Consider the following 20,410-nt stretch of genomic DNA (forward strand, 5'->3'; position numbering starts at 1 on the left):
ACAGCAGGATCAGAGAACATAGGACCAACGCCCATCCACAACCCCCAAACCTTCCCAGGCCTGCCTTCATAATAGACAAAGACAAAGACGCAAAGGGCTGGCTGTATTTTTTGGGGAAATAAAATACTGCGTCATATTTGGCAACATCATATTCATTCGAAAAATCTGATAATACCATTATCTCCTTTTAAAGCTCAGGATATTGTGCAAATCATATTAAATCTGTACGATAGATAAGGTTGACAGGGTGTTAAGGCTTAAGTCTCTGTCGGTCTCCAAGGCTCTCACTCTCTTTGTTCGGTTTGGTTAAATCATTCTCTCTGTTCTCTCCCGTGGTTTGTGAGATGGAGAGTCTGGGAGATGGAGATGGGCTCGTTGTCCCGGCGGGTCAGCGCCAGAGTTCATCGCACCGTGGAGCTGGCATAGGTCAGCGACCCAACAATGCACATCCCTGGACAAGATCTCTCCTAGCATGGTGGACAGATTAGGGGTGCACTCAGAAACATCTTTTTATCATAACAGAGCAGTAATGAGAGCCGTATGAGAGGGAGCACGCTCCAAACATGACTAATACTGGAACAGCGGCGATTCATCAGACTGACAAATATGGAACACACCGCACAAAAACATGAACTTTTCCCATCGCGCAGTGACCTGAGCTGGGCCTTGGCAGGGCCTGACTGGCTGAGCCGTGCTTTATTCAACATCTGATCAAAGATGAGCTCAGCCCGTTCTTCCTCCACATCCCTGAACCATTATCATCAGCAGCATCAGGAATTACCTCAGGACAACCAGTCCTGGGTGACTGACTCTCACAGGTTAAATGCAATTGCATTACGTTGGGTGAAAAGCCAGGTATTTGTCTAAAATACTTTTGATAAGGGGCCTTGCAGCTGTGGAGCGGCAGTGTAAGCTGCTTTGATCAGTAATAGCTAGCCCTCACTGCCCCGCCCATAAGGCCTAAGTCTATAATTGGACAAAAGCACTACTGCAGAGGAGGAGAGGAGTCTCCTGTCACTCATACCGCAGGGGAAAAACCTGCAGCTGGCGACGGTGACATCAGTGGGCAGGAGAACTGTAGCACACCAACGGCTCAGATGCACTGATAAGGCCTGGACTCTGATAGCTTCCGAAAGACACAGACACCATGGGATAGGGAGCTAAGAATAAAACGGTAACGTTGCCACTCCAAAGGTTAAAATGAAACCACTCACTGTTCCCCCTCTCTGCCCTACACTCAGTGAACTTTTAACCCCATCTCCTTCAGAGGCTCTACTGGTTCATGCTTTTTAAGATGGTACTTTTCATTCTTGCAGTGTACAGTGGAGGGAGTGAGCTGCTGTTGAGGTGTTACGGTGGTGAAGCTATGGGCAGGAGAACTAGGTGGAGCATATGGCTGTCCACCGAAAGTTCTATGCCGTCTCTGTAGAAGTGAGGAAAGGCTTGTGCATTTGCCAACAAGGGCAGCTTAGACCCAGCTTTTAAAACACTTTCTATTCTCTGACATGAGTGTGGACAAAGATGAAAGGAAACAACGATTTCAACAAAAGGTAACAAAAAACAATGATTTATGAAGGAATACCACCCTGTACAGAGGCACAAAGCCAACCCACTGGGCAAAAAAACGGTTGAATTGGCGTTGTATCCACATCATTAAACCAAAATATTCTATGTGATGATGTTGAATCAACGTGGAAAACTGATTGCATTGGCAAAAAATTATCAATGTAAGGGAATTTCCTATTTTACTCATCTTTTAACCAAAATCCAATGACACTGTGGGGGAAAAAATTACGTTGAATTCACGTTAGTTGACAACTCAACCAAATGTAAACCAAAACTAGATGTTGAACTGATGTCTGTGCCCAGTGGGAAGTGAGAGAATACTATATTTAATTTAGCTGAACTGCAGCAACCATTTAAGTTTCAGAAAATAAATTAATCTTGACATACGTACACACACACACACACACACACACACACACACACACACACACACACACACACACACACACACACACACAAACACACTGAAGGGTAAAACAGTATCGGGATGACTGGTGAATACTGGCACAGGGTAAAAGAGCTAAGCTCTAAGGGGCGGCTTCACAGGGAGCTAATCTGAGCCTGGGTTAGCGGCAGCACATTGTGAAACAGGAAGACGAGCTCACAGAGGCCCAGCTAACTGACGCTGAGTTACACACTGTGCTGAAAAGAACACGGCATGGGGTACTCTGTCACAGAGGCCTGCAGCACCACGGTGCCAAGAAGCAGAATTAGGGCTCTGTAACTGTACGCTTGCCTGGTGTAAGACAATACGTTTCTTTAGCCTTATACTAATGGATAACCGACGCAGGAGAGGGTTCTACGTACGTGAGGGTTCCATCAGCCCATACCTGAGTCAATCAACTAACTGCACCCACAGCATACCTGACTACACTTTTCACTTGAGTGTTTCATTGCTAACCAACAATAGGAAACACAGAAAACAAACGGAAGATTTGTTTCAGCACGATCACAGTGGGCTGTTCAGTTATAGAAAATAACAAATGCCAAAAGCAAAATCTTCAAACAGCAAATGTATTGTCAGACAGAAATTGCAAGGTTACATCATAAACATGAAAAATGTGCTATGTCAAGACTCAAAACTATTTCATGCAGTCCTTATTTCTTTTCTCATGATCAAAGTCATGGAATAGAAAAATATAAATTAACTTGTGTAATCAGAGACAGGTTCAAATGTATTATTGAAAAAATGATATTTTCAATAATATTATTTAAGATAATTTACAAAACAAAGTGTGGCATTATTTTTGTGATACCCAAGACAAACTATCTATACAGCTAATATATAATAAACAACAAATTCATCTTTAAAATTCTGCGCAACATTTGACCTCTGACATGGGGGGCTCTGTGTATCCACCAGACTAAGAGAAACGTAAAATTCAATATATACTATACATTTCGGGGTCTCCTCTATTTCAACATTACATTTTCCATTCCAAAGTAAGTATCCACACGTTCCATACAAGTAACTGATGAAAAAGGACTGCTTATAGAGTATCATATAAAGTTTGTTGAGGAAACACCTGTGTTGAATTTGGACAAATAAAAAAGTGCATAAACAAACTAAACCAAACTGACGAGCTAATATAGAGAAGGGTTGTCTCTGTATGCAGTGTGCATGTGTGTGTGTGTGTGTGTGTGTGTGTGTTTGTTTGCATTAGTGTATGGGAGTCTCCGTGTATAAGCTATAAGAGTGTGTGTGAGAGAGCGGGAGCGAGTGTGTGTTGGCGAAGCGACCGAAGCAGGGCTGACTGTGAGGTGGGCTGCGGTGCCAGAGAGAGTAGAGCGCGGGAGGGTGAGGCTGGAGACGGGGCGGCTCTCCCTGCCTCAGTCGCCTGTCTCCCAAACAACCTGGTACTGGGCCAGCTGTCACCACGCTCTTCAGCCCACAGACACACGACAGACTGCTACTGACACACACACACACACACACACCACACACATACACACACCACATACGACACAGACATCACACACACACACACACACACACACACACACACACACACACACACACACACAAAACAGCCTTAAAGACACTCATTTATAGCCTGACAATTACTGTGCACATTAGCACACGCAGAGACAAACACATTTGCAGATGTGTTTGTTTACAGACAACACACCCCTAAACATGCATATTTAAATTCAGACAAATTTGCACACAAGCACCTGAACAAATTTACCAGCACAGACTTTATCTCTGGATAAGCACACATTTAAAGACACATACACAACTCAAAAACAACACACAAATTAAATGGTGTGTCAGTGGTGTCAAATGGGTTCTGTAATGTGTTTTATTATAATTGTAATGTTGATAAGGCGTTACATTTGGAGGCGATTCTCGTTATTTATCACAGGCTAGCATTTGGTCTGGTGGTGCACGGGGAGGAGCAGGGTTTGGCAAGGCTCAGGGTGTGGTTGCAAAAAAGGCCTTACAAACTGACCTGTGTGTGTGTGTGTGTGTGTGTGTGTGTGTGTGTGTGTGTGTGTGTGTGTGTGTGTGTGTGTGTGTGTGTGTGTGTGTGTGTGTGTGTGTGTGTGTGTCTGTGTGTGTGTGTGTGTGACTGTGTGTCTGTGTGTGTGTGTGACTATGTGTGTGTATCTGTGTGAAATAGACAGAGAAAGCTGTAAGGCGTTCACCAACTGACCTGGTGAGTGGACGAAGTAGGCCAGGTAGAGGTCGAGCTCCTTGACGGACACGCCGATGTGGTGGGGCTGGACGCACAGGCCGTGGTTGGAGCACTGGGGCGACTTGACCAGCCGCTCTCCGTCCGTGCTCTCCAGGGGGCTGCCCTTGAACAGGATGACCATCACCAGGTCCAGCCTCCACACCTTGTCGGCCTGGCGCAGGCAGTCGATACGGCGGATCTTGCCCTTCTGGTCGGGGTTGGAGAGAACACAACAGGGGGGCTTCTTGCCTGTGATGGTGAGCACAAAGTCCTCACGGAACTCGGGCCGGATGTCCTTTCGGAGCTTGGCCAACAGCCGTGACGCCCACTTCTGCTTGATCTCGGGCTTCTCACCCAGCAGCTCGTCCTTCACTGCGCGTTCTTCATCCTTTGTCATCCTCTTCTCGTGCTTCTTGAAGTACTTGCGTTTGCGTGCCTGCAGGTTGAACCAGGTGTAGGAGAAGGCACGGACATGGGGGAGAAGGGCCTCGATGAAGGGATGAAATTCATCCTAACAGAGTGAGAGAGAGGCAGAGAGAGAGAGGGTGCTCTGTTATTCTCATGCTGTATGGTGTCATGCAAACAGCTGAAGATCAGTTATTGAAGATAGAAGAGCGATGAGGCAATTTACTGACATTTTTCCCCAAAATAATTCCTGTTTTGATAGAATGTTAATACACTGCCAATAGAGGGGATACAGTTCAGAAACGACTTACTTAGACAGGGCTAGCATTACCAACAATACCACTAACTGACATAATAATGCTAATAATAATAATAACAATAATAATCATAATATCCAAAATGTAATAATACTGTAGGTACATACATACAATTACAATTCAAATAGTAAATTACTGGTCCTGTCCGTCTTACAAAAAATATAATCTGAAAGCACATTTAAAAACTATATTAAACTGTAATAACAGATTAATTGAAATTTAAAAGACAAACGAGATAAAAAAAATTCAAGCCAAGGTGAGCAAACACTTTTTTTTTACATCCACTGTAAAGGAGAAGTTATTCAGCTATACCATAATACCTTCACTACAGATCGCTCAGCGACAATGCCTAGATCTCGCCATAGTGTTCCTGTGCCAGGGTTGCCACACACTGGTCGTTCACCGCCAATCTTAGCCGCCACAAGACCACTGTTAAAATGTGCTGCTAAAAGATCTGCCATACCATTTCCTATCTCTCCTGCTGCCATGCAAAAGAAGTCTAACCAGACTCACATTTCAACAACAAATTGAAAGCGGACAGAAATCACCACAAAAACACACTGCAAGAGGAAGACAGACGGTCTGGTAGTTACCATTTTGCACTCTCATCATAAATTTGGCACAACGTTCAAAATGAAAAAGAATTCTCCAACACCACTTCCCGCACTCACAAATGTACAGCAAGTGCTGGTTTGACAGGGTGTAAAAAATGTGCAGATTAAAAAAATTTGAGGGTAAAAAAGATAATTAGCAGAAGATCTCAGGAATCTCCAGTTGTCCACAGTAAGCAGTAGAACAAAGTTAAACAAAACAAGATACCCCCCCGGGTGTTCTGGGGGTCACAGTGTAATGCTGCAAAGGATCGCTGGTTAAATCTGGGACAGAAAGACAAAATACCCAAATTTAAAGAGAAGAAAACTAATATTGAGAAATAATGGAAATATGATTAAAAAAGAAATGGTGAATGGTATTTAAGAACAAAAATTATCTAAATATAACAACTGGAATAGACACACTTAAAATAAGCACTCTTCTTTTGCGCTTCCCCCCCCAAAAAGGAGGAAATAAAGCAAAAAAAAAATCCTTGGCAAAGCGTAATTGGTAGTGGTGTTTGCTCAGATCTGTGGGCCCCGCGTACGACTCAGAGAGACACACACACAGGCGGGGGGGCTGGGGAGTGCAGAGCACAGAATAGGAAAAAAAGGAGAGAACCAAATCAATGTTGGACGAGCGCGTACGACCGCTGGCAAAGCCGAGTGCTGCTTCTTTTTTCCCCTTTTCTCTCCAACTCTCTCTCTTTCTCTCTCTGTTTCTCTCTCGCCGTCTCTCGTCCTCTCCGCGTTCTTTCCCTAACCATTGCTTGAGCCTTTGCCAACACGAGTAGGGCCCACCTATTTGGCAACAAGATGCCTGTAGCCCAGCCAATGCGTTAGCTTCAAGAGCTGAAAGGGAGGGAAAGGAGAAAGGAGGGGGGGTTAGTGGCAAAGAGTGGGAGAGAGCCGGAGAGAGAATGAGAGAGGGAGAGCGAGAGAGAGAGAGCGGGAGAGAAAGAGTGTACGCAGTCCTGTCCGACAGTGCACAATTTGCCAAATCGACAAGTTCCTATCTGACACATAGGCAAAGTTCAGGGGACATGTATTTCTCGTACACCAATCCTAGCTACCCTCAGTCTGCTTCCATCTCCAGTTTGGCCGCCATTGCCTCATCTCACTACCCCCACCCTCTCTTTCTGCTTGCGTAACGCCACCTTGGCACAGGATGGCAAAAGAAAACACACAGCTCCAAAATCCCACCAGACCCCACAACCGGCAGCTGGTCTTGGATTTACCACAGGAACAAAGAGGGGGAAACAAACCCACCCTTTTTCCCACCCTGAGAGAAGATGCATCAATGTATCGCTGGGTGCTTTAAAACCAAAGCATATACAGTACACTGCATGTCTATTACGAAGGGTAAAAGGAGGAACACCAACATATCGAATAGGCAAACGAGAAATACAATGGTGGGAAATGGGTACTGTTCCGGTACAACTGTCGCTATGGCGCATTCAGCCCAATCTCATCAACACCAGTCCAAAAACAGGAGTCTGCAGATAAATCATTGAGCTTTATTTCTCAAAAGCCTCCAATGGCTGTGTCGTCCATGTTTGTGACTAGTAATGAGTGCCTTGCCTCCATGATGAATCTCTTTCTTCTACAACTGCTGGACAGTTTGCAGAGGCATCTGTAACGGTCTGAATAAGTGGATGTCTTATTGTTCTTTGGGTTGGGTTTGCAGGGTTTGTAATTGCCGTAAAATGGAAGAACGTCTCTATTTCTGTTCCACCATTTGCAACAAAGATGATGTAAAACACATTTGTATTAGTGCACGCTCACTCTGTACTACTGATATAATCTAATCTCTGGTTAATATGCTGCAGTATCATGCACTATTTCTGCTTAATCTTAGAACGATGAAGACAACATCACACCAGCATTTAGTAGTTGGCTTCAAGATGGTCTGGCTCACACCCATCAACTGTCACAATGCACAATAAAGGACAATATATCCCTGGGTTTCTGTTCAATTTCTGTTGCTTTCTCTAATACCCATTGTTGCAGAACACGATGAGCATCTAACAAAAGACAGACAAAACTGACATTAAAATAAGAGGAACATCTCAATTGAAGATACACATACTTTAAAGGGTGAGTGTGTGTGAGTCTGTGTGTGAGTCTGTGTGTGAGTCTGTGTGCGAGAGAGGGAGAGAGAGACAGAGAGAGGGAGAGAGAGACAGAGAGAGAGAGAGAGGGACAGAGAGAGAGTGCTGAGAAAATGTACCTGCATTCGTGCATAAAATACAAAGACTCACACACACAAAAATAACAGGATATTGATACAGGGGGAACAAAAGATAAGACACTATCTAGAAATCAAGACAATAACGGTTTAGGCCTTCATGAAAGAAAGGAGTGGCTTCCAGTACAGGGACCTAAGCAAAGTAGACTATCTGCAAATGTTTTGTTAAAACCATAATCATCCTATAAAGCACTACAGCAGATAAAATGTAATCATGCAAATATCCCACATTCAAAAATGTGATGTGGTTTTCAAGGTCCAATGAAGCCGTTATTATCTCAATATTATATCAAGTACATTACTGTGATTGTTTTCAATTAAAATGGTAAAAATATATATTTTTAAATTGCTTCTTAGCAAAGAGAAATTCCTCCTGCAATAATTTTGCTAGGGCTGTCTGGGAGTGGTCTGAGTGAGGAAGGAAGGAAAAACTGAAAACTAGCTATTATTGGCAGAGAGGTTTGGAACTGTCTTCACACTGGGCACACACTGATTGAATCAACATTGTTGCCATTCCATTTGAATGAAATTATGTTGAACCAACGTGGAATAGACGTTGCATTGACGTCTGTGCCTAGTGGGTTTGTTATTGGTCTATTAACTAATTTACCGCCAGGTGATGTCACATTGCAGGCCAAAACTCCATCCCACCAAAACAGGCTGAAATTTCAGGCGGTCTTTTCAAACAGCTCTTACACTTAAAAGGGCATTATCATTATTTTCACAATATCACAGTATTATTCCACATATTGTGGAAATATATATAAAACACAGAACATTTTTTTTTGCTTCACTTGTCCTTTAAGGTGTACAACCTTCATTGTCAGCAGTGCTCTGTTTCAATGATGATCTCCTACCTACCCACATACAACAACAAATAAACCCTCAGTAATTAGCTATATTTCTTTCCTACATATCTTCAGTGAGATACTGAAGATATTTATGTCATCATCTCTTGTTTTGTTATTCAATAATCAGTTATGTCAGCCAGCCACTGCTCCCAATGCATTTCTCTCTTTAGTAGCGGACTTTTGAAAACTGCAGCCTACCTCACCTCTCTATAAAAAATAAGCAAGTCCTATTTTCAGCCTCTTAATAGAGTAGGCAGCGCAAATCTGTGTTGGTGATTTATGGTATATCCTCAAAATCAATCAATCACAGCACGTAGGGGGCCCACGTGGGTAACTGGGGGGGCCTGACTTGATTGGGTAACTGATGAATAAAAAAATTACAAATAAACTGCATAATAAATAAATGTGACTGGTCAAGTGTGGGGCTGGGTCCATTCTCAATATTCAAAATACACCAGAGAGCCTAATTTAGCCACAGAGGATCAATAGTTTCTAAAAAAAAATAACAGTGTATTAAGTGTGATCACAAGCGCATACAGGTAACTGCCAAAATAAAGGAAACACCAACATAACGTGTCTTAAAAGGGTGTTAGGCCACCAAGAGTTGCCAAAACAGCTTCAATGCGCCTTGGGATAGATTCTACAAGTGGACCTAAACCATGCCAGGAAAATGCACCCAACACCATAACATATACTTTGTATCCCTCATTTACTCAAGTGTTTTCATTATTTTGGCAGTTATCTGTATGCCTACAATCAGGAAGGCCGCAGTTTGTGCAGCATGCGTGCCAAATATGCAGCTTGCTGCATTGTGGCCATAGACATAGAAGGGTTTCGGAACCTCTTACTCTGGCAATTTGACTGTTAAAGTCATGGATACATTAGAGCAATGGCTTCCAGTCCTGATTTGAATGAGAACAGCCATATATGGATTATATTTCTATGGTTGGTTGCGGCTGTAGGTTTGCCTTTTGCACATTTCAAAATACAATCGCAGGAATAATGTTCAGTTTGGAAAACAAATACCTACTGCTGAAAAGAGAAGACTACTCTCAACAACTCCCGATTACAGGCTCAAAATGGCCAGAAACAAAGACCTTTCTTCTGAAACTCGTCAGTCTATTCTTGTTCTGAGAAATGAAGGCTATTCCATGCGAGAAATTGCCAAGACACTGAAGATCTCGTACAACGCTGTGTACTACTCCCGTCACAGAACAGCGCAAACTGGCTCTAGCCAGAATAGAAAGAGGAGTGGGAAGCCCCGGTGCACAACTGAGCAAGAGGACAAGTACATTAGAGTGTCTAGTTTGAGAAACAGACGCCTCACAAGTTTCAACTGGCATCTTCATTAAATAGTACCCGCAAAACACCAGTCTCAACATCAACAGTGAAGAGGTGACTCCGGGATGCTGACCTTCTAGGCAGAGTTGCAAAGAAAAAGCCATATCTCAGACTGGCCAATAAAAAGAAAAGATTAAGATGGGCAAAAGAACACAGACACTGGACAGAGGAACTCTGCCTAGAAGGCCAGCATCCCGAGATCTTCAGTTTCTTGGCAATTTCTCACATGGAATAGCCTTCATTTCTCAGAACAAGAATAGACTGACGAGTTTCAGAAGAAAGTTCTTCGTTTCTGGCCATTTTGAGCCTGTAATCGAACCCACAAATGCTGATGCTCCAGATACTCAACTAGTCTAAAGGCCAGTATTATTGCTTCTTTAATCGGCACAACAGGTTTCAGCTGTGCTAACATAATTTCAAAAGGGTTTTCTAATGATCCATTGGCCTTTTACAATTATAAACTTGGATTAGCTAACACAACGTGTCATTGGAACACAGGAGGGATGGTTGCTGATAATGGGCCTCTGTACGCCTATGTAGATATTCCATAAAAAATCTTCTGTTTCCAGCTACAATAGTAATTTACAAAATGAACCATGTCTACACTGTATTTCTGATCAATTTGATGTTATTTTAATGGACAAAAAATGTGCTTTTCTTTCAAAAACAAGAACATTTCTAAGTGACCCCAAACTTTTGAACGGTATGCCTCTTTGTACAATCTGTTGTTGAAACTACCACAACACAAAAACCACATCACTGGTTAGAGGACAACCTGCAGAACACAGTCAGCTACAGTTTGGAATGTTATATTTTGATTCGGGGGTCACCAAAACATAAAGAGAAACTGTTTTGTCAATCACTCATTGATTATCACATTGAAATCAATTTTGCGAGAGGGGGATATGAGTTTGCACGCAGCGGTTGGAACCGGTTCAGGGACTAGAACCGCAAACCGGAAAATAACTAAATGTTTTGAGGAACAGAATCAGAACTATGAACAAAAGTGATCTATACTGTTCCAAAACAGAACCGTTATTGCATGGGAACCGATTAACAACGTCATTTTATGTTCCGGGCATCTTGCAACAAATCGCATATGCAAAGCACCTGTCACTCAGAAACTTATTGCAAAATTTCAGTTGCATCTCGCACCCTACACATCTGGTGTCTGTCCAATGCATGTAAATAGCTTAGCTGCTCTATCCACACTGATTGGTGAAGTCATTTAATATTGAGCTAAATGTTTTAAAAAAATGACGATTTCAGAGGTTTAAAAAGGGACAGAAAGGAACAATATAAACCATTACGTCAGCTTGTATAATGTAGTAACACATACTGTCCACATCATAGAAAGTAGCGTCATATAGATGAATTAGATATGGTAAAATAATTCTAGATCTTAATTTAGGATGATAGTAAATGATGCAAACTCACAGGTTTTTTCAATAATCACATAGGCTATATTTCTCACTAGTTTAAACATTTAAAGATTTAAAAAATCCTCCTGAGCACAATTTAACCAGGCGCTCTAAACTAGGTCATCCATAAAGTCTGTGCAGCAGGCTGAGCATTTGACATCCCTCATATAGAGACAGTCAAATTGCAGCACAATGTTTGCAGCAAGTAGCTAGCGTTTCTTTATGAATAAACTTCATTCAAATGGCGCCAGAACACTTTACTGTATGTAAAACATTCTATTAGCGCTCTGTTGCAAATCATGTTAATAACTTGTTGTTTCAACTGACAAATCCATCCATGCATTGTGAGAGTAAAAACATAAAACCTATAGACCTTTAACATGAATAAAACACTAACAGTTATGTTGTTAACAGCTATATTTATTAAACTATTTGAAACCTTAGGGCCTAGGCCTCTGCCTTCACATTGGCAACACATGCTAGCCTACATTGGCACCATGTTACATTCTCCAATAAGCCAAGGTACAGTCTATGGATATCAATAACTGTACTTTTTAAAAGCTAAATGTGTTATCATACAGACATTTCGTTCATTTACATGATTGGCCTACATGTATTTACTCACTCAAAGAACGTCTAAATGGCTCCTCTCAAGCTACATGCTGAATTGCTTGAGCTAGCCCTGCCATTTTTATCGCTATTTTCAACCAGTGTCTCAAATGGTTACCTTTGTGTCTCTCATTTCATTTATTTGCCATCATTTTCAATAACATGTCTGGACTGACAGGGAGCAGAAACATGCTGTGTGCACGCTCTCATCCAACCAAGACTTGACCCCGCCTAGACCTGCTGCTCGTGACTGTTCCTAAAAGACCGCGAAAAACATTAGGCCTACACGACCAGTAACAACACCACGATGCCTTGTGTTACAACAAGCAGACAGGCCATGGTATGATATAGGCCAAATGCTACTATAGTGATTTCACATATTCACAGTAGACTACATTTCAAAATATGATGATCTAGCCTATTGAAAAACATTTCAAACTCATTAAAAGTAGTGAAGTTAAGACTTTGGCCAAGACAATTAAACATGCTGCCACTGTTTTTTCCTCACGCGGCACTCACAATATTAATGCTTAAAGAGTGAAGACATCATCATTGGAGTCTGCCAAGAGGACGATGGAAATGAAGGAGCTGGAAAGACTGGTTGGCATTCCCGCCAGCGAGCCATTTGTGCCACTTTGTCACCGTCAGTAAAATCCAGTTTCAATTAATAATAGCAGAATAAACCCAAGCACCTACAAATAAATGCAGCTAAAAATCCAAACTGACAGGCTAAAATCTACTAAATTGTACAATACAATTGGTTGCATAAATATGTATAGGCCTAGGCCTTGCCTAGACTGTATAGAAAGTGATTAATTCACGAATGAAAACCTCTTGAATGGCCAAACTCATTAGCAAACTATATTTACCCTTGTAAGTGTTGGGAATAGTGTATGCAAATACTTCAGTGTGCTTATAGGCCAGTTGAAATGTGTTGATTTGTTAATTCAAGAGAATATTGATTGGGATATGTGCCCTTTCATGGGAGAGCAAATACCTATATATGTAGGCCTATTCAAAAACATGACATAACACGTGTTAATCAATAGCATTCACACCAAATGTAGCCCATTAACCTACTCAAAAACTTTAGTTCCAAGTTGTGCGAATATAATATTTTAGCAGAGGCGAATAGTCTGCACTCACATGGCACGTGCAACTCTACCTGTTGCCTCATACAAGTTAAACATGCAATTTATGCAAAAATAAAGTGTTTCTGTTAAACAAATAAAACAATGTGTATTATATTAACATAACAGAAAATGTTCAACGTGACTACATCCATGGAGAAACACTTTTGGCCTTTTATTTCTCGATTCTTTTCGCGTCTGGATGACAGAAGGAGACCTGCCAAGTGCAGATTAACTCTTTCACTGGCATTTTAAAAGAAGGTCTACACAAGTCTATATGGAAAATCAGGAAACATTGAACTCAGGATTGGATAAATTAGACTTCTGTATAAATTAGGGTACATTTTTTTCATTAAAAAAAACATATGCCTGGTTTTATTTCAGACAGAATATAGGCTTTCTACATGGATTGGCAGTTTCTATGATGTTTTAGTTAGGTCAGGACTATGTGTCAGTTTTTCCAATTTCTTGTCTATTTTTTTCATACATCAGTAGGCCTACTTTGGATAAGTATTCCGAAATTTAATCCGGAAAGTTGTTGCAAAGTGTGTTACTTGTACATTTCACTTATTTTGAGGAACGCCAGCACCTGTATGCTACTGGTCACTTTAATAATGTTTACATACTGTTTTACTCATGGCATATGTATATACTGTATTCTACTGTATTCTCGTCAATGCCACTCCGACATTGCTGTTCTTAATATTTAGATATTTCTAAATTCCATTATTTTACTTTTAGATTTGTGTGTATTGTGAATTGTTAGATAATACTGCACTGTTGGAGCTAGGAACACAAGCATTTCGCTACACTTGCAATACATCTGCTAAATATGTCTATACGACCAATAACATTTGATTTGATTTTGATAAGGAAATTCATAAGTATAAATGCTTAGGAAATGTATAGGCCTATGTCTAGGCTAAGTGTGCGACTTTCGTTGATATGAACATATTCAGCAAATTCACTGGCAGAGAAAAACATTTAGGTTTAGGGAGATATGGAGGTAATGAAACCATTTGTTGTAAAATAATTAAAAGAGTCCTTGTGTTTTCAACAAATGTTTTCGATTTTGATTACTTCATACAGCGGGAAATTGAAAAGATAAAGGCTAATAATCGAAAAACCAACAAGCACCTTTAAAATCCCAGAATGTGCTCCTTTATAGCCGAACTAAAATATATAATTTATACTCATATCACTTTTAAAAATCTAAACCTTTTTTTTCGTTGTTATCTTCAAATCCGCAATTTTGTATGAGTTAATTAAGCATTTATTTTATTTCACCTTTATTTAACCAGGTTGGCCAGTTGAGAACAAGTTCTCATTTTCAACTGCGACCTGGCCAAGATAAAGCAAAGCAGTGCGACACAAACAACAACACAGAGTTACACATGGAGTAAAACAAACATACAGTCAATAATACAGTAGAAAAGTCTATATACAGTGTGTGCAAATGAGCATAATCTATGGTGACAAAATATTAACAATAACAGAATAACAGAACTTCAATAAAAATGTAAATGAGGTTTACACCCCATTTTCACCCAATTTTGTACGAACCTGAAGAGAAACATCATTAGCATAAACATTTAAAGAATTTGTTCAGCGACATAATGTGAAATTTGCTTTTGTATAATCATTATCTGCATTGAACTTCTTGTAAATGTTCATAACACAATATATCCAAGACTAGGAGAAAGGGAGCAAAACACTCACATCTCGTCTAAGCACTTCTTTCCAATTAACTCCAACAAAAAGTGTAAATTGAAAAAGTTTCAAATAATCCTTTAAGCCGTTAAGACGTTTTTTGTATTGTCTGATTTAGTGCAAACCTACACCAAGACAGCAATGAAACGTTCTTTGAAAACGAATAGGCAATGAGTGCAGGCAGCACAACGTTGAGTAAACTACAGTAAATTAAACCTTTGCTAATTTACGCATTTGACAACCATCCATTTTTCTTTTAAAACATTTAGTAGGCCTACTTGGCTGCCATTTGTGTGCATCGGATACAGAAGGGGTTTTATTCGTTGGCTTTAGGGAAACATGGACAGCGATGTCAGGGGGTGATTTGTTCCACAGGGCGTGCGAGTCCCTGTTCTCAGAGCAGAGGTGAGCACAAAAAGTTTGCAGCAGCCTATTCTCTAACTTTGAGAACAGACGAGTGGTGTCATTGTCATTACTTGCTGGATACCTATAAGGTGAATCATCCACTTGAAACATAACGTTTGTTTTTCTCTCACAACGTGAGAGTGGTGTGGAGAGGTCCCCAATGAACACCTCTGCTACTTTAGAGATGGCCATTAGCAGAGTAGACGACAGGGAGGGACTCTGCATTAAAATCAGAAAGGGCAGGTAGCCTATCAGTGATCCTGCGTTAGCGACATGTGAATAATACAAATTCATAAAGGTAATCAAACAATGAAATTATACAGTGTATCTGTGTTTCCAATAGCAATATCGGGCTCATTATCCGACATTATAAATGGACACTTGACTAAGGTCAAGGCCAGATAAGATATGCGGTTGTCTCGTGCTTCAGGCAGGCCCATCCCACTGGCCACAGACATCAGTTCAACGTCTAATTTTAAATTACATTTGGTTGAGTACGTGAATTCTCTATTAAACGAACAAAAAATCTAGGATAAAAGTAAGGTGTAAAAAATACGAAATTCCCTTACGTTGATTACATTTTGCAAATCCAATCAGTTTTCCACGTTGATTCAACGTCATCACATTGAATTCATTATTTTATTGAAAGACGTAGAAACAACGTTGATTCAACCAGATTTTGCCCAGTGGGATAGGTCAATAGCAGAGTAAAGGAAATCGATTGCAATCTCTATAAAACATTGTGGTAAAAATGCAATCATCAACTTTCCGTTACTGTGTTCTATGCAATCATTTCACAATGGCCTTGCTTAAAATGAATAGGCTCTCCAAGGAGAATTGCGTCTGACGAGGAGTGGCAGACCTTAAAATACTGGCCAAAATGCATTTTTATATGACATTTCTAGATCATTTTCAAAAGTGTACAATTCAACTGAATACATTAACAACATTAGGCTAATAGGTCTATATTTTGATAATAGACGCATTGCAGTATTACACGTCTTACAACAGAATACAATTGTCTAGGATCAATGATGATGCATAAAAATGTCTCAGAAATGTGTTTGCCAAATAGAACAATCTGAAATGTTTCTGACCATACAAACAACAACTTAGTCTTCTGTCAGACAACCAGACAACCCATTAACCATGGTAGAAAGATACCTGAGCAGCACAGGCCTCATTCTCATCTCATTAGACCAATTATGCCACGGTCTGTCTGGATAACCTGAGAGTGTGTCTCTTCATTAGAGAGATGTGGGCCTGGTGTGGCTCACTGCTGTCCTCCCCTGACCAGCTGAGTGTCCCTGACCCTGGATGCTGGCAGACCCTGACCCTGGATGCTGGCAGACCCTGACCCTGCCGGGCCACACCGAGTAGAAGAGGTAGGGAGGGCGGCAGTGGAGGCTTAGTCAGCCAGGCCAGGCAGACACATGCAGCAGCTCCTGGGTGAGTGAGAGACACATGGCCGCAGGGGGGTGCCATGCCAGCCCAGGCACGTAGGCATGCCAGTGTACTAACACACCATCACTTCAGGGACACCCAAATTATATGCACAGACTTATGTGCAAATATGTACATGTAACCTAAGTAGTAAGTAAGCCTTGTCAGAGCCAGAACGACCCATAGGGCCGTTACCTACATGTAACATATAGACCCTAAATTACCAACACATCCACAGACATGAACGTCATATACACAAAGTGGCATATACACTCAAGTTGCCATTCATACAGGCTTTGCCATTCACAGAGGGTAGTAGGTGTGTGTCCTTGCCTGGCTTCTGCCACAAGTAAGCGTGTTTGTCTGGTCTGCCCCTTCCCCCGTTGGCATGCCCTCCTTGGGTTCAGTCTCTACATGGCTCTGAGGGTGCAGGTGAGTAAGGGACAAAGGCTGCATATGCCAACACTGACACTGGCACACTGACGTCAGTCAGCGCATTCTCCCACGTACCCACACCCCTACTTTCCTGTTGATCTCCTCCGAAGTCCTATCAATCCTCTGTTTTAACACATTCATCTCTGTAAGTACCAGTGCCATCCATTCACCTCCCAATACCTCACTATCAGCTACCGCATCTGGGTTAAAATGAATTTCTGTCGGGATTGAGGACATAGGATAAAGCTCTACTGGGCCCCATTTACCTCCAGTGTTTTTCATTTTGATTAGTGTAGGCTACAGTGAGAGTACAGTGCCAGCCTCGTAACTCTCCATTGTAATCAGCATAATCAATTCTGTTAACCATTAAACCAGAAAAATAAGGAGAGTGAAAATTCGACTTAAAGGGAAAAAAAGCAAAACCCTCCCCACAATCTTACTCTCTCTGTGGGCAAGCAAGTGATGTGTAAAGACTTTTGAAGCGCAGCGCTAGCGTTCGTTGTAATTATCTCAGTTTACAAACCAGCGCGTTACTATGTGTGAAAAATCTGCAAGCAATTTGTGGTGGCTGCGTGCTCACAGGCCCAGGGTTGGCCGGGGAGCCATCAGAGGGAGGCACGAACGGCACATTCCAGCCCCACGCAGGGTCGTCACCTCACAGCCAGGCCACGCTGCTGCAGGGGCTAGTACTACCACCACTCTCCACTCCCCAGCCCACTCCACAGTACCACTGACATCTATATCACACTGCACTACCACATAGTTGACTGGAGTACTCATGAAGCGGTGTTAGATATCGAGGTATGGTTCCAATAGACTCCCAGAAGATTTATCTTGAGCTTTAAAGAACAAATCAAGCCAAGGATCATTAAGCAAACAGCACCGGCCTGAATTAACATTAAAACGTTTTGGTGTGCCATGTCAAGACCTGAAACCTTTCTGAAAACATTGAGATCCAGGTGAACCCAATGATCTAAACCATTTTGTTTTTGTAATGGTGTACAGAGATATCAAATTGATATTATTCTGCCTTTAGTTATAACACAGGCTGAAACTTGTTTCGTGTTCCAGAGAAACACTGGAATATTATTGACAGGGTGTGCAGGAAAATATTTTAAACAAATGTAGCAATACATGAGTATGTTTACATAGAGAACAATACTGATGATGGCTAATGATGTCATACTAGTGAGTAGACCCTTTAAAACAGGTGAGACGTTTACTGTACAGAGGACAAGGCATGTCACCACAAGGTCTGACTTCATGACGGGGGCAGTAGTAGCACTTGAGGTTTCCACTTGAACCTCATCACATGCCCTGCCCCCCTCCTCTCCTGTCCCTCCTCTTACCCCTAGCCCCACGCCGCTGTCTAGAAAGAATGTTTAGTTGAATAGGGAAACCACCGCCCTGCTTTTAGTGACGGTGCTGGCGGCTCGCCGTGCTGTGACAAGCTGGCTGACTCTGCACCAAACAACATGTTTATCTCCTCAGAGAGCCGTCGATGGGCCGCAGCTACCCAGCCGCTGTCGACCTCCATTAAGAAACACTGAACCTCTGGAGGACATGATTACACTAAAGGAAGGACTGTTTAGCAATCAGTTCTGGCGTTGTGAATTGAAATTGAAATGTATTCATCACAGAAAATAACGTCCACAGTTCCATTCACCAATTAAATCTCAATTCATCTCCTTAAACCGTGGTAACAATCTGTCAAACGATGGTCTACGAGGCTAAAATATATGGCCAATGACAATTTACTTGGCAGCTCACTGAATATGTCCGTCACAAGAAGCAATGTTGTTTTCAGAGATCTAAAGTATTTTTTTACTTGATAGGGCCTGATTTAATTCATAGCACGTTGCCTAGTCTGTTATCTCTATGGCCCAATTCACCTAGTTGGGAGAACTTTAATTTTTATGAGCATTGTGACTCATTCCTGAGCCCAGAGATCTCAACAACGTGCCACAGTCTAAAAAGAACCCACTACATGTCCTTTTGATTCAGAATCTCAACGCTACATGAAAAGAGGGATCTCACGTTCATGTGTTAACTTGCTGCTTAACTAAGCTAAAGGGCTTTATTCCAATTTCAAACAGTGCAGGATAAGAAATCAAAGGGATGTCTAGTAATTAAAAAACACATATGCCCCGAGAGTACAGTATGACGCATCATTACAGTCTCCGTCGTAACTACAGGCTTTATGGGTAACAAGCTAGTCATACCCAGGGACAGAAATAACAAGTCCATGCTAGATAATCGTCCCTTTCACTCTCTACTACTATGACATCATCAGTAGTGCAGCCAGTGCGGCTGCAGCATTGTGACTCTGGGGTCCTCTCTGATTGAGCCAGACCCGTGGAGTGTTGTCTGTGGGGGCGGAGCCCACTTTGGACTGGGCGTATTTTGATTGGAGGGCAGGGAGAGGCCACCAGCAAATGGCTCGGTCTCCTTGTCTGTTTTGTGGCCCATTTGTCTTGAGGATATATTTTTGCCTACGCAGTAAATTAGCATTTAGCATTGCATTGGCTAGGTATGGGTAAGGCAGTAGAACTGTCTGGACCAGGGTCTGCTGTGAACCCATGGAGGATAATACAGCTTACTAATGTGCTTTAAGTTTAGGAAGAGTTAGCATTTTATAAGCCACTCTAAATTGCAAGATGTACTGATTACATATAAATATAGACTGAGAAACATGTGAGGAGACAATCATGGCTTGCACAAAAAACTCCCACATGTACAAACATGGAAACACACTACTCTTGCAGAGTGTTGAACGCTTTGCAATCAAAGAAATAAAGGGGCAATCTAGCACACAATCAAACTAGAGATTTATCCAGCTCTCCTGCCAACAGCCAGGGCCCTCCTCTTTCTGAACAAGGGATGCACTATTGACTAAATTTACCCCCCCCTCTGTCTTTCTCCATCTCTCATTTTTTTCTCTCTCTCTTCAGTCTTCCCTCTGCCAGTCGGTGAGGCGTGATGCCAACCCTTTCCACAGCCGGGCACACTGCCCTGTCCTTTATGCAAATGCTTTGCCGCCATCCCAAACTCACAACCCCCACTGTCTCACCCTCCATGTCTGTGCCCTTCTCTCCCCCCTCTGTCTCTATGTTTCTATCTCTCTACCATTCTCTCTCACATGAGGAAACTGAGAACCAGCAATTAGACTTTTGCTTCTGAGTCCTCTATGAGGCCTGCTGATCTGCAGTCAGTCACACCTGCACGGTTCTTGAGTAAGGCCAAAACACCCTGTACTTTGTT

General features: G+C 41.9%; 1 protein-coding gene across 13 annotated transcripts in view; it reads right to left on the reverse strand.

The window, feature by feature from the left end:
• Positions 1 to 20,410, reverse strand: part of nfixb (nuclear factor I/Xb) — a 185,348-nt gene that overhangs the window by 138,032 nt on the left and 26,906 nt on the right. For 6 of the 13 annotated variants that reach the window (XM_029726785.1, XM_029726773.1, XM_029726783.1 and 3 more), the window contains exons 1-2: positions 5,287 to 5,442; positions 4,224 to 4,755 (exon numbers count right to left, since the gene is read on the reverse strand). In XM_029726785.1, coding sequence (XP_029582645.1) covers positions 4,224 to 4,755; positions 5,287 to 5,427 — 673 coding nt within the window. In that variant the 5' untranslated portion in view covers positions 5,428 to 5,442. Of the gene's footprint in view, positions 1 to 4,223; positions 4,756 to 5,286; positions 5,443 to 5,559; positions 6,401 to 20,410 lie in introns of those variants that run through there. The other 7 variants (XM_029726774.1, XM_029726775.1, XM_029726781.1 and 4 more) reach the window with 2 other exon arrangements.

This window comes from Salmo trutta, chromosome 32 (genome assembly GCF_901001165.1).
Source record: "Salmo trutta chromosome 32, fSalTru1.1, whole genome shotgun sequence".
NCBI classification, from domain to species: Eukaryota; Metazoa; Chordata; class Actinopteri; order Salmoniformes; family Salmonidae; genus Salmo; species Salmo trutta.